Raw genomic sequence first — 15,000 nt, 5'->3', positions numbered from 1 at the left:
CGATATTTTCTCCCCCTCCACTAGACCTTGAGTGGTGGTCTGGACGCTAGTCATTCGGATGAGACGATAAACCGAGGTCCCGTGTGCAGCATGCACTTATCGCACGTAAAAGAACCCACGGCAACAAAAAGGTTGTTCCTGGCAAAATTCTGTAGAAAAATCCACTTCGATAGGAAAAACAAATAAAACTGCACGCAGGAAAAAATACAAAAAAAAAATGGGTGGCGCTGTAGTATAGCGACGCGCTCTCCATGGGGAGAGCAGCCCGAATTTCACACAGACAAATCTGTTGTGATAAAAAGAAATACAAATACAAATACAAATAATATTTTGATATGCTTTTGAATATTAATTTTGTGTTTGCATTTTGATAGGTTTACGTTGTATTCGTTATATTTGCGTTGTTAACATGGTTCAGTTATTAGTTGTTTTTTTATGTTAATCATTTCTTTTGTTAGTAATCTTCCATGCCCCAAAACAGGTGAAAGGAAAATATCTCTTGAGTCTTACTTTGCTATGACTCTGTTGTGTGCGCTTTTATTATATGTTGTGTGCCAAATCTCATTGGTCTGCTTGGGATGTTTATGTACGAGTATCATAGACTTTCTCCCCCACACTTGATTTATCTGAAGTGAGATAATGAAGTGATTCTGAGTCTGATTCTGAATGACTGAATTTTGTGTGGACAGTTCAGCTGGCGGCAGTATTTCAGCAGTCAGGGCTATGTGGTGACCAGGTCTGAACAGGTGGTGCTTCTCCACCCAGCCTACCTCACTGCTCTCACGGCCCTCTTCGAGGGTTCCAGACACCTTCCTCCTCGGATGAGGTATTAGAACACCCGCTGGGGTGTTGTTGTTGTTGTTGCTGCTGCTGCTGCTGCTGGTGGTTGTGTGTTATGTTGTTGTTATTGTTCTTGTTGGTGGTGGTGGTGGTGTGTTATGTTGTTGTTGTTGGTTGTGGTGGTGGTGGTGTGTTAAGTTGTTGTTGTTGTTGTTGGTGTTGGTGGTGGTGGTGGTTGTGTGTTAAGTTGTTGTTGTTGTTGATTGTGGTGGTGGTGGTGTGTTAAGTTGTTGTTGTTGTTGGTGGTGGTGGTGGTTGTGGTGGTGTGTTAAGTTGTTGTTGTAGTTGTTGCTGGTTGTGGTGGTGGTGGTGTGTTAAGTTGTTGTTGTTGTTGTTGGTGGTGGTGGTGGTGGTGGTTGTGTGTTAAGTTGTTGTTGTTGTTGTTGGTGGTGGTGGTTGTGTGTTAAGTTGTTGTTGTTGTTGGTGGTGGTGGTGGTGGTGGTGGTGGTTGTGTGTTAAGTTGTTGTTGTTGTTGGTGGTGGTGGTGGTGGTGGTGGTGGTGGTTGTGTGTTAAGTTGTTGTTGTTGGTGTTGGTTGTGGTGGTGGTGGTGTGTTAAGTTGTTGTTGTTGTTGGTGGTGGTGGTGGTGGTGGTTGTGTGTTAAGTTGTTGTTGTTGTTGTTGGTGGTGGTGGTTGTGTGTTAAGTTGTTGTTGTTGGTGGTGGTGGTGGTGGTGGTGGTGGTGGTTGTGTGTTAAGTTGTTGTTGTTGTTGGTTGTGGTGGTGTGTTAAGTTGTTGTTATTGTTGTTGTTGGTGGTGGTGGTGGTGGTGGTGGTGGCTGTGTGTTAAGTTGTTGTTGTTGGTTGTGGTGGTGGTGGTGGTGGTGTGTTAAGTTGTTGTTGTTGTTGGTGGTGGTGGTGGTGGTGGTTGTGTGTTAAGTTGTTGTTGTTGGTTGTGGTGGTGGTGGTGGTGGTGTGTTAAGTTGTTGTTGTTGTTGGTGGTGGTGGTGGTAGTTGTGGTGTGTTGTGTTGCTGTTGGTGGTAGTGGTGTGTTGTTGTTGTTGGTGGTGGTTGTGGTGGTAGTGTGTTGTGTTGTGTAGTTGTGCTGTTTACTGTGCTGCGTTGGGGCACGTTGCATTTCAAGCACAGCAGATTTCTCAGCGTGGAATTCAAGCTACTGTCCCAATGCAGAGGACGTCGCCAAAATCAAAATAAGATACTAAGATCTTAAATCCATGAATGAATGAATGAGTGAATGAATGAATGAATGAATGAATGAATATCGAGATATCGAGGACATAATGCAACACAGAGAAAAATATGTTTTCATTATCATCATCATCATTATCATCAACATCATTATCATTTTAACAGACGTCTCCGTCACCGACGACATTGTCGTCATCAACAGCAGTAGCAGCAGCAGCTACATTACCATAAATAACTGCATGTACCATAGTAAATGACATGATAGAACACACTGTTCTTTCCGTCTGTTTTCAGTGCCCTCCATGATTACATGCTGGTCATCTTGGTTCGATCTCTGCAAAAATACTTTGATTCCAGCGTCTTTGATATGGAAGATACAGGTAAGAACTAATATCTACCCGTTTCTAAGAGAGTGATGGGGGTCTGTGTGTTCGTGCGAATACATGATTGTGTGCATAATTATGTACGTGCGCACTATGGTTGTTTTCACATGGCCATTCAGGAAGGTAGTTTCAGAATAATGAAAGGTGAAAGAAACTGAAAGAAAGTTGTTGGGAACAAAATGGTGTTTGGTCTGGTTGGCTAGTGCATGGGAAACGGAGGGAAATATGACCTGGCTGTGTTGTATCAGACAGACAACGATTGGTGTAGAAGTCATATGGTTACTAATGGAACTCGACCTTCCAACGGTTGGTGTATAAGGTGCACACATGGAAATGCGACATGTCCCTGTTCCTTCAAGCATGGGGTGGTCGAAGGTATAGGGAAACAAAGGGAATGAATTCGTGTTTGTCTATGTTCATTCAGACAGGTGTGTAGAATGTATAGGGTGACGAAAGGAAATCTTACCTGGCTGTGGTCCTTCAGAAAGTGGGTAGTTGATTTAGAGTGTGTAAGGTGATGAAATTAACTCTGATCTGGATACATGTGTTCTTCAGACACTGAGTGTTTGGTGTTTAAGGTATAGGGTGACGAAAGTAACTCTAATCTGGAAACATGTTCCTTCAGAAACTAAGTGTTTGGTGTTTAAGGTATAGGGAGACGAAAGTAACTCTAATCTGGAAACATGTTCCTTCAGACACTGAGTGTTTGGTGTTTAAGGTATAGGGAGACGAAAGTAACTCTGATCTGGAAACGTTCCTTCAGACACTGAGTGTTTGGTGTTTAAGGTATAGGGTGACGAAAGTAACTCTGATCTGGAAACATATAGAGGTTGGGTGTGGGAACACATTGAAATATGATCTGTCCATATTTCTTCAGACGGGGAAGAAAGCATAGGGGGAGAGAGGGATGTGGGTACACATTGAAATATGACCTGTTTTCAGACATTGGTTGGTGGTTGGTATCGAAGGCACAGGGTGACGAAAGGAACTCTAATCTGGCTGTGTCCCTTCAGACAGGAGATGATCGATGTATGACATGTATCTATACGTTGGTGCAGAAGATATAAGGGTATAGTGGGGGTATACATCGAAATATGACCTGTCCATGTTTCTTCGGACAGGGAATCGTTGGTGTTGATGTAGAAGGTCAATGATGATATGGGGGGGGAGGGGGACAAAAGGAAATGTGAGCTGGCTGTCTTGTTTCAGAGCGGGAATGGCTTCAGGAGACGTGGAAGCGGTGTGCCTTCTACACCAACCAGGCCCTGGGCTTTGCCACGGGCGCCATCTTTGTGCGGGGCACTGGGCAGGAAGACCACGTGGAGCACGTGCGTGTTGGAATTTGGTTGGGGCTGTTTCTTTCCCTTCCTTCTGTCTCTGCTTTTCTCCAGAGATGCAGCAAGGCAGAATGGATGGAATGAAAATGAAAGAAAAGTCATGACAAAGAAAGGCAGAAATAAACAACGAAAGATTCGAGCAGAGCAAAACAGAACTGGGTGGAAAGGGGAAAAAAAAGAGTGGGGAAAGGGAGGGGAGGGGGGGCAGGGAGAAAGAGACAAAAAATGAAACAGAGGCAGAGACAGAGAAAAAAAAGAGGAGAGAGAGAGAGAGAGAGAGAGAGAGAGAGAACGATCATCTGTGTATCATTGTCTCCCTTCCTTTGCCGCTTTTCTCTCCTCCCAGCTTCCTTTCGGTCTTTCCTCCTCCACCCCCTCTCTGTCTGGTTGTCTCTCTGTCTCTCTGTCTGTCTGTCTCTCTCTCTCTCTCTCTCTCTCTCTCCCTCTGTGTGTGTGTGTGTGTGTGTGTGTGTGTGTGTGTGTGTGTGTGTGTGTGTGTGTGTTTTACACTGGTATTGATCACTTCGCTATTGATAAAAAAAAAAGGAAAAATAAAGACCATTGTTTTAACGAATCTGAATTCGGCTGTACAATGGGGGAGCTAGGTCAGAGGGGAGGTTGGTGGGGGGGGGGGGGGGGGTGATGGGAGGCTGCAGTCGATATGAACAGCTTTTGGTGAGTGCCTCTAAACAGGCGCAGGTGATGGGACAGCAAGAAGAAGAAGAACCCAAAAGCAACAAAAACAAGAGAGGCAACGCCTTCAAGACTCGCTTGTGATAAATTAAGTCCCCTAGCATTAATTACAGAGTAATTTCCATTTTTTTACTATCTGCACCAAAACGTTTCCAAAATAAATAAAAATTCCATGCTTAGCAAAAGAAGTTCCTGTTTGAACAAAAAATGATAATAATGACTCCTCTTGTTGTTGTGTCAGAATAAGAGGTCAAAGTGCCAAGTTTAGAAAATACAAAAAATATAAATATAACAGTAAATGCAGTTTGCATATAATTAGGCTTCTTTTTATTTTTTGTGCCCATCCCAGAGGTGCAATATTGTTTTAAACAAGATGACTGGAAAGAACTGACTTTTTCCTATTTTTATGCCAAATTTGGTGTCAACTGACAAAGAAAATGTCAATGTTAAAGTTTACCACGGACACACAGACAGACAGACAGACAGACAGACAGACAGACACACACACACACACACACACACACACACACACACACACACACACACACACACACACACAACCGAACACCGGGTTAAAACATGGACTCACTTTGTTTACACAAGTGAGTCAAAAAGTGCACTATGATGTTTTGTTGTTTTGTTTGCTGTTTCAGATTGAAAAGCTCATCGCTTACGTTCGCGGAGCTTTCAAAGAATTTATTTTGAGAAAATTTTGGATAGACAACGCAACCCGTAAAAAAGCTGAACAGAAGGTGAGAAGTGTGTGTGTGTGTGTGTGTGTGTGTGTGTGTGTGTGTGTGTGTGCGTGTGAAGGTGTGTTTATGTGTGTGTGTGTGTGTGTGTGTGTGTGTGTGTGTGTGTGTGTGTGAATCCGTCTGGCCGTATGTATGTACGTGAAATGTATGTGCGTGTACATGCGTGATGTGTACGTGTGAGCGTGTGTGTGTGTGTGTGTGTGTGTGTGTGTGTGTGTGTGTGTGATTGAGGGTGAGAGAGAGAGAGAGAGAGAGAGAGAGAGTATCTAAGAATTGGATATTTGGCACAACACAGTGTTCCAATCCAATTCGTCATCTGAATCAAGATATATATACACCTTCCGTATATTGATGATAACATATTTGTAACTTGTGTGTTGTCTATTTATTTGCTGTGTGATTTGTTGTTGTTGTTGTTATTTTGTTATTTATTTCTTTGTTCAGGTGGACAACATAATCAACAAAATAAATTATCCGTCCTATATCCTCAACGCATCTTTCTTGAATGATTTTTATAAAGAGGTAGGTTGGGTCCGTGTGTGTGTGTGTGTGTGTGTGTGTGTGTGTGTGTGTGTGTGTGTGTGTGTATGTGTGTTTGTGTGTGAGTGTGTGTATGTGTGTGTGTGAGTGTGTGTGTCTGTGGCTGTCTGTGTGTTTGCCTCTGTGTGTGTGTGTGTGTGTGTGTGTGTGTGTGTGTGTGTGTGTGTGTGTGTGTGCTCGCACACACAGAGAGAGAGAGAGAGAGAGAGAGAGAGAGAGAGAGAGAGACGCCCTTTGTAACATACGACATAACATGACATAATATGATTATCATTAACTGTTGCCAATAATGTTCAATCGCGTAGTTGTTACCTATATTACACGAACATAATCTTGGTTTTTTGCGTTTTCTTTTTTTTTCTTTTTTTTCTTTTTTTTCATTATTTCTTCCGTTAGTCTTACACACGTTAAATATTATTTAGTTTTAGTGAACGATCCACTGTCATTGTTCTGCAATTTACACAGGCATGATATATGATGTCATATTATTTGGGCAAATGATTAGGTTTTGTAGCTGCACGTGAGTACAAATGTATATGCTTGTTAGATTATGTGAGGTGAGTTTTGCTTACATGTATGTGTGTGCGTACGCGATTGCGCGCGCGCGCGCGTGTGTGTGTGTGTGTGTGTATGTGTGTGTGTGTGTGCGCGTGCGTGCGTGCGTGTGTGTGTGTGTACACTCGCGAACACATATGATAAACGAATTCTGCCCTTTCCTGCGTGTGCAGTTTTTAGTACAGCCGGACCACTGGTTTGAAAACGTGCTGAACTGGAGGCACTTTGAGCGACACAGGCAGCATATAGACCTGTGGTCCACACCTGACAGACAAAGGAGGTGGGTCAGTGTTGCACAGGAAAAGTCTGACAAATACTATGGAAAATGTGACTTAGCTCTGCAAATGATAATGGTGTCCGTTTCTTTTTTTCCCCCTAACATAGACTTGAGCTGGTAATGCCTCGGGACTTCAAATGAAGTGGAGTGATGGCCTAGAGGAAACGCGTCCGCCTAGGAAGCGAGAGAGAATCTGAGCGCGCTGGTTCGAATTACGTCTCAGCCGCCGATATTTTCTCCCCCTCCACTAGACCTTGAGTGGTGGTCTGGACCGCAAGTCATTCGTGATGAGACGATAAACCGAGGTCCCGTGTGCAGCATGCACTTAGCGCACGTAAAAGAACCCACGGCAACAAAAGTGTTGTTCCTGGCAAAATTCCTGTAGAAAAAATCTACTTCGACAGGAAAAAAAATAAAACTGCACGCAGGAAAAAAAAAAAAAAAAAATGGGTGGCGCTGTAGTGTAGCGACGCGCTCTCCCTGGAGAGAGCAGCCCGAATTTTACACAGAGAAATCTGTTGTGATAAAAAGAAATACAAATGAAACACGGGAAACACTGAGCACCACAGGTGATCTGACAAATGAATGGATCGTTTCTTCCGCCATTTGAACTGGCCACGGAAAAGTGATTAACATAAGGGCACATAAAAGGACATTTAAGTCTTGGATCCCGACCACAGCACGGATTCCTTGACAACACGAATAATGGTGGCCGTTTTTTTTTCCCCCCTAAACACTGACAAGAGCTGGTAAAGTCAACGTATTTAGAACGCCCATGGGGTAACCCGATAAGCTGACCACGGCATAGGTTATTCGACAAATGGCTGGATGTTTGTCCATGGTGCTTGGTCCTCCATGTCCGCGTCATGTGTGTGACCTTTTGTCAAGGCCACTGCAAGGAAACATAGGAAGAACGGGAGAAAGAAGAAGGAGGAGGAGGAGGGAGAGGGAAAAAATATTGTTCACAAAGAAGAAGAATCAACAGAAGCCGCTACCGCTGATACAGCATATACGTGTGTCACTTCTGCTGCACACACCACCCCATTCCTAACCTCCCAATCATCCGCCTAGAGTGTTCACGATGATGACGAACAGTGGGATGATGACGATGATAATCGTGGAGTGATGGCCTGGAGGTAACGCGTCCGCCGATATTTTCTCTCCCTCCACTAGACCTTGAGTGGTGGTCTGGACGCTAGTCATTCGGATGAGACGATAAACCGAGGTCCCGTGTGCAGCATGCACTTAGCGCACGTAAAAGAACCCACGGCAACAAAAGTGTTGTTCCTGGCAAAATTCTGTAGAAAAATCTACTTCGACAGGAAAAAAAATAAAACTGCACGCAGGAAAAAATACAAAAAAAATGGGTGGCGCTGTAGTGTAGCGACGCGCTCTCCCTGGAGAGAGCAGCCCGAATTTTACACAGAGAAATCTGTTGTGATAAAAAGAAATACAAATGAACACGGGAAACACTGAGCACACAGGTGATCTGACAAATGAATGGATCGTTTCTTCCGCCATTTGAACTGGCCACGGAAAAGTGATTAACATAAGGGACACATAAAAGGACATTTAAGTCTTGATCCCGACCACAGCACAGATTCCTTGACAACACGAATAATGGTGGCCGTTTTTTTCCCCCTAAACACTGACAAGAGCTGGTAAAGTCAACGTATTTAGAACGCCCATGGGGTAACCCGATAAGCTGACCACGGCATAGGTTATTCGACAAATGGCTGGATGTTTGTCCATGGTGCTTAGTCCTCCATGTCCGCGTCATGTGTGTGACCTTTTGTCAAGGCCACTGCAAGAAACATAGGAAGAACGGGAGAAAGAAGAAGGAGGAGGAGGAGGAGGAGGGAGAGGGAAAAAATATTGTTCACAAAGAAGAAGAAGAATCAACAGAAGCCGCCATCGCCACCGCTGATACAGCATATACGTGTGTCACTTCTGCTGCACACACCACCCAATTCCTAACCTCCCAATCATCCGCCTAGAGTGTTCACGATGATGACCAACAGTGGGATGATGACGATGATAATCGTGGAGTGATGGCCTAGAGGTAACGCGTCCGCGTAGGAAACGAGAGAATCTAAGCGCGCTGGTTTGAATCACGGCTCAGCCGCCGATATTTTCTCCCCCTCCACTAGACCTTGAGTGGTGGTCTGGACGTTAGTCATTCGAATGAGACGATAAACCGAGGTCCCGTGTGCAGCATGCACTTAGCGCACGGAAAAGAACCCACTGCAACAAAAGGGTTGTTCTTGGCAAAATTCTGTAGAAAAATCCACTTCGATAGAAAAAAAACAACCAACAAATAAAACTGCACACAGAAAAAAATACACAAAAATGGGTGGCGCTCTAGTGTAGCGACGCACTCTCCCTGGGGAGAGCAGCCCGAATTTCACACAGAAATCTGTTGCGATAAAAAGAAATACAAATATGAAATACAAATACAAAATCATGGTGAACTGTTACATTACGTCTTTACCTCCTCATTCCCAACACCAACATCTTCATAATGTGTCCAGATCACCTCACGACTGTTCAGCTTACTTTAGATTAATTACTGGACTTATTTCATGAAAACCGGGCAGTGAATGCCGCGATGAGGTCATAAGTTGGATGAAATACACTCGAACATAGATAATTACAGTGAGCATCGATTTTTATTTTTCTCCGTGCTTTCGCAACTTGTGCGTAGGCCTGTGTTTTATTAATCATTTATCTATTATGATATGACTGGAAAATAAGCGAGGAAAAATAAAGATCCAACAACAGGTGCTCTTGGTAAGAGTAGTGGGTAACAGAGCTTGCTTTCTTTTTCTTTCTTTTTTTGGGGGGAGGGGGGGGGGGGTGTTGGGAGGGGGGGGTGCGGGGGGGGGGGGGGGTATTTGTTTTGTTTTTTGTTTTTGTTGTTGTTTTTGTTGCTGTTTTATGCTCAACGTAAAAAGAAGTACTGTGACAGCTGGATACGTCCCCCGGTGACAGCTAAGGCCGTGTATTCCCCCACGCGCAATGACGTCATCTTCCCCATCGCCATGTTCCACCTGCCTTACTACATTCCTGGTGGACCCGCGTGAGTTGTCCCCCTTCGTTTCCAGATTTTTCTATGAATTGTATGATATCTGTTTGTTTGTATGTTTGTTTGTTTGGGTTTTTTCGTTGTCTTTTTGTTTGTTTGTTCGTTGGGTTTTTTTGTTGTTGTTTGTTGTTGTTGTTTGTTTTTTTGTTGTTGGTTTTTTTTTGTTTTTTGGTCTTGTTCTTCATTCATTCATTTATTTATTTATAGTCTGTTCATCTAAGATGATGATATTAGACTGAAAATAAATGATATTATTATTATCATTTGGATTATTATCATTTCTATCATAATGATGATTGTTATTATTAATTAGAATTTTGTCTTGATGTTATGCTGTTGTTTTTGTTTTTCCTTTTTTTTTCTTATTCTTTTAACTTGCTGATTTTTTCCTCATTATTGTTTGTCTGTCTATCTTTGTGCCTGTGTGTCTGTCTCTCTCTCGTTTTCTCTCTCTCTCTCTCTCTCTCTCTTTCTCACACAGACACACACACACACAGACACATGCGCACACACCCACACACACACACACACACACACACACACACACACACGCTCGTTCTCCGTTTGTATTCATATCACAGAATGGCCACAAACGTAAGTTATTGTTTACTACTTATGTATCACTTACTTCTCTGTGAATATGTTGGGGTGGTGGGGGGCGAGGGTGTCGGGGGGACAGGAGGGGGGGGGGGGCGGGGAGTGTTGGGTTCAGAAGAGAAATCGATTGGGGGTGGACAACAAGAACCACACGTTGTCCTTTTCTTGCTTTTCTTTTAGCACCATTGCTAGCAAATGCTAGCAACATGGCCGATATGCTTTATTTTTCCCCGACGGAAAATAATCAGTCCATATTCGACATTCATCATGTATTCTTTCTGTCTGTTCCAGCGCTCTCAACTTTGGTGCCATGGGATCTGTGATCGGTCATGAAATCACACACGCGTTCGATTTTCAAGGTATTGTTTTCACGTTTGTTTTTGCCATTCTTCAAAAAACAAGTTGTTCTGGAATAGCCCTACCTGCGTTTATTCATTTGTAGAGTGCTTCTTTCTCAGTATTTGATATGTTGTCGCTGATAGTTGGACAGTAAGAGCGCTGTCCTTCTTATTTCTGTATGGAAAACGAAAGAGCCAGAAAAAAGGATCCGACATGAGTGCGAGACGAAAGAAAGAAAGAAAGACAGACTAACAGTAAGAAAGAAAGAAAGACAGAACGAACGAAAGAAAGACCAGACAGACAGACAGACTAACAGAAAGAAAGAAAGAAAGAAAAAGAAAAGACCTCCACGTTCAGAAAAGAAAGAAAACAAAAACGTTTCTGCTTCTGCTTGTTGTTTTGGTTGTTGGTGTTGGTTTTTGTTGTTGTTGTTGTTGGTTTTTGTTTGTTTGTTTTTTGTTTTTGTTTTTCTGTTGTTGTTTTTTGCTTCACACAGTAGCACTGAAAAAAACAAACCGAAAACAATGTTAAATTTTTACAGGCGAACAGCAAAATGAAAATGATAACAGACGCGTGTTCTCTCGTGTCCATAGCCTTATTAATGACAGATGGCAAGATGATTGCTTCTTTTTTTTTCTTTTTTTTTTTGTTGATATTATTTCTATTGTGTCAGGGAGGCAGTATGACGCAGAGGGGAGGCTGAGGGACTGGTGGGATCCACACAGCAACAACAACTTTGCCATCACCACGGAGTGCATGGTTCGTCAGTACAATGACCTCCACGTCCAGGGCCAACGGGTATTCACGGTGTATTTGTTTGTTTTGTTGTCTCTGTCGGTTACACTCTGTATCTCTCTCTCTCTCTCTCTCTCTCTCTCTCTCTCTCTCTCTGTCTTGGTCTTCTCATTTTCCCTCCTCCTTTTCAAGCCTGTTTTTCGCGCGCGCGCGCGCACACACACACACACACACACACACACACACGTACAAACACGCGCGTGCGCGACCATGCACGCGAGCACGCACATACACAAATATACGTACTTACATTGACAATAATGACAGTGACAAAATTAATGTAATGCCATCAGCAGTGAATATGATATTCGACACGGGGATGTATGTATGTGTGTATGTGTGTGCACGCACGCGCGCGCGCGCGTGTGTGTGTGTGTGTGTGTGTGTGGCGAGTGTGTGTGTGTGACAGAGAAAGAGATAGATGTGATCTGTGTTATGAAGGCAGAGGGGGAAAGGAGAGGAAGATGAAAGACAGACAGACAGAAACAGACACACAGACATGTAGACAGGCAAATACAAATTACTTTTCTTCCATTAAAAATCATGTTCTCTGGGTTTGTAGTCTTTTAATATATTTGACAAATTGTAAGAAAAAACATATTTGAGCTGCACATTTATTTCTATGAAAAGGTAAAGAGAAAACGAAAATGATAAAAACAGCAAACAAACCGAACAAACTAACGAATACAAAACCTTCATAGCAATAAATCACACAAGTATACAAAGCATCCATATTTCCTTGATATGTCATTTTGTCCTTACTTAAAAAAAAAGAAAAAAAGTTTGTGGTGTTTTGCCCATTTCATTTTTATTACACAGGTAAACGGCAACTTTACACTGGACGAAAACATTGCCGATAATGGAGGGTTGAGAGCAGCACATTATGTGAGTGTCGAAATTACCGGTAATATTATGTCTTCTCTCTTTCTGTCTCTGTCTCCGTCTTTGTGTGTCTGTATGTATGTCTGTCTCTTTCTCTCTCTTGATCAGTCTCTCTCAATCTGTCTGTTTCTATACGTTTAACTGAACAGGCAAGTGCAATCATAAAATCTGTACATGTTCACAGTAAGCTTATTCCCCCTCAGCTATTTAATGTCTGATGCTTTTGAGAGCGGGTGATTGAATGAAATGCTGGGTGTGGCGTGGTTTGCGCTGATAAAATCCAGTGCTTTATCTATGTGGCTTACATTGAAGGGGGTGTTAAAATCAAGTGCATTATTTGTGTAACAAACTTTTTAGGTATGCATGTTGTGTTAAAATCCAGTACTTCATCCATGTGGAATATTTTACAGGCATACATATGGTGTTAAAATCAAATTCTTCATATTTATATGTGGCGTTTTTTGCAGGTACGCATGTGGTGTTATACCCCAGTACTTTATATAAGGGCTTCATATATATGGCGTATGTACTGTGTTAAAATCCAGTGCTTTGTGTGGTGTGGTTTGCAGATGTACATGAGGCGTTAAAATCCAATGCTTTAAATATGTAACGTATGCGTAGTTCGCAGGCATACATTAGCTGTTAAGGTCCGGTGCAGAGTGTGGTGTATACTGTGATATAATTATATATATATGTGTGTGTGTGTGTGTGTGTGTGTATGTGTGTGTGTGTGTGTGTGTGTGTGTGTATGTGTGTGTGTCTGTGTGTGTGTCTGTGTCTGTGTGTGTGTGTGTGTGTGCGCGCGCGCGCGCGCGCGTGCGTGTGTCTGTGAATGCCTGTGTGTTTATGTTTCACAGGCCTACATGAGGTGGGTGGAGGAGAACGGGGAGGAGGTGCCCCTTCCCAGCCTCAACCTGACCCACCACCAGGTGTTCTTCCTCAGCTATGCCCAGGTGACCCTGAACGAACAAGGCAGTCAGTGAGGGATGGATGGGTGCATGGAGGAATGAAAAAGGGGCCGGCTGCATGGATGTTTAGGAAACTAGAAGGGGGGGGTTGGGGGGGGGGGGTTCGATTTTGTTTTGCTGATTGATAATGATATGATGATAAGAGAAGTTATATAGCACATGTCCTCGGTCGGAGGCCAAGCTCCAAGCGGTATATAAACACGTAGTCATTTGTACAACACGCTGCCTACCTGGGTAGAGCCCACTGACGGTTGTCATTTTGTTGTTTGGGTTGTTGACTTAGTGATTCTTTCGTAGGTGAGTGGTGGATCGGACTGATGGTTGGATGGTCGGGTTATTGAGAGAGGGTTTTTGGTTTAGTTATTGATTATTAATTCATTTAATCTTTCCTTCATTCGTTCATGGATTTGTTCGATACAATCCTTCATTCAGTGATTCTTTCTTGACTTTTTCTTAGTTCCCTGTGGTATGCTCCCAAGGCATGACCAGAGCAATGGGTGTGTGCGAAGGTCGGGCGTCTGTATCTCTTCATTCTTGTTACTTTTAACAGATGCAGTGTAGTGTATATATGGATCACCCTTCGCTTTGACCCCTCTCCTAGGAACTGATTCAAGCTGGAACTACCTGGTTGCTTTTTGCAGATGTTCTGCTCCAAGTGGACAGACACGGGGTTGAGGTACCACCTTCTGACAGACCCTCATAGCCCCGGAGAGGCCAGGTAATGGTGACTGCAATCCTCCCCCCCCCCTTCTTACTCCCTTTCCCCTCCTCTCTCTCTCGCCCTCCCTCTCTCTCCTTCTTCCCCCTCCCCCACTCTCTCTCCCTCCCTCTCTCCCACTCTCTCACTCTTTCTCTTTCACTCAAAAAACCTCTAAGAGTTCCATATATGAAGGATGGGAAATCGAATCGCAACATCAGGATTGGTTGGGGTTTTTTTGTTTGTTTGTTTTTTGTTGTTGGTGTTGTTGTTTTTTGTCTTTTTTTTTGGTTGTTTTGTTTTTGTTTTTTTTGTTTTTTTTGGGGGGTTGTTTGTTTTTATTTGTGTTTTTTTTCCATATCTTGGTGTGTCTGTGCAGAATATTAATCATGCACTCTTTTAGATATTTTGATGGTTAGGTCGCAGGTATGTCGACATCTTTGAATTATCGCGTAACCTTTGCAACGATAATCACTTTATTCCTGTATTTATCTGTGTTGAATGTAAGTCTGATTGCACTCATTTCCACAACATTTTGCTAGTTTTCAATATGATGTTGTTTTTTAAATGATTTTGCTTTGTTTTGATTATCCTCGACTGTATTCACATGAAGTGATAGACCTTCGCGCAATGGAATCTGCATTTTTTTCATTTACAAATAATTAGTTCTGTTTTACGACTTTCAAAAAAAGTAAACTCATATCCGAAATCTTGTATACTCAACATGATAGACCTTCGCGCAATGGAATCTGCATTTTTTTCATTTACGAATAATTAGTTCTGTTTTATGACTTTCAAAAAAAAAAAAAAGTACTCATATCCGAAATCTTGTATACTCAACATTAACCAGACAAGGTCAAACAGTTCTCATATAAGAGCGTGCAATCAGGTGTCTTGACTGGCTGGTTGATTGATTGGTTTGATGGGTTATGCTTTCATATCTGTGAAACTGCATGTTTGTTGTATATGTGTTATGCATGTGAGTGTGTGAATGTATGTCTGCATGTTTTACATTTATTTACTTATTTATCATCATTATTGTCTTTTTTGTGTGCGCATAGAGTTGACTTCATCAAGATTTTGTGCCATATAAATATTATTATTGATAGTT

General features: G+C 42.7%; 1 protein-coding gene across 9 annotated transcripts in view; it reads left to right on the top strand.

Annotated features, from left to right (window-relative positions):
* The window catches only part of LOC143293444 (endothelin-converting enzyme homolog), a 96,667-nt gene that overhangs the window by 80,955 nt on the left and 712 nt on the right, over window positions 1–15,000 (top strand). For all 9 annotated transcript variants that reach the window (XM_076604310.1, XM_076604308.1, XM_076604309.1 and 6 more), the window contains 12 exons: window positions 690–826; window positions 2,281–2,366; window positions 3,579–3,697; window positions 5,053–5,151; window positions 5,599–5,676; window positions 6,423–6,529; window positions 9,495–9,605; window positions 10,500–10,567; window positions 11,221–11,345; window positions 12,162–12,227; window positions 13,082–13,177; window positions 13,834–13,910. In XM_076604310.1, coding sequence (XP_076460425.1) covers window positions 690–826; window positions 2,281–2,366; window positions 3,579–3,697; window positions 5,053–5,151; window positions 5,599–5,676; window positions 6,423–6,529; window positions 9,495–9,605; window positions 10,500–10,567; window positions 11,221–11,345; window positions 12,162–12,227; window positions 13,082–13,177; window positions 13,834–13,910 — 1,169 coding nt within the window. The remainder of the gene's footprint in view (window positions 1–689; window positions 827–2,280; window positions 2,367–3,578; window positions 3,698–5,052; window positions 5,152–5,598; window positions 5,677–6,422; window positions 6,530–9,494; window positions 9,606–10,499; window positions 10,568–11,220; window positions 11,346–12,161; window positions 12,228–13,081; window positions 13,178–13,833; window positions 13,911–15,000) is intronic.

This window comes from Babylonia areolata, chromosome 19 (genome assembly GCF_041734735.1).
Source record: "Babylonia areolata isolate BAREFJ2019XMU chromosome 19, ASM4173473v1, whole genome shotgun sequence".
NCBI classification, from domain to species: Eukaryota; Metazoa; Mollusca; class Gastropoda; order Neogastropoda; family Buccinidae; genus Babylonia; species Babylonia areolata.
The sequence above is the reverse complement of the archived record's forward strand: the minus strand, read 5'-3'. Positions and strand labels throughout refer to the sequence as shown.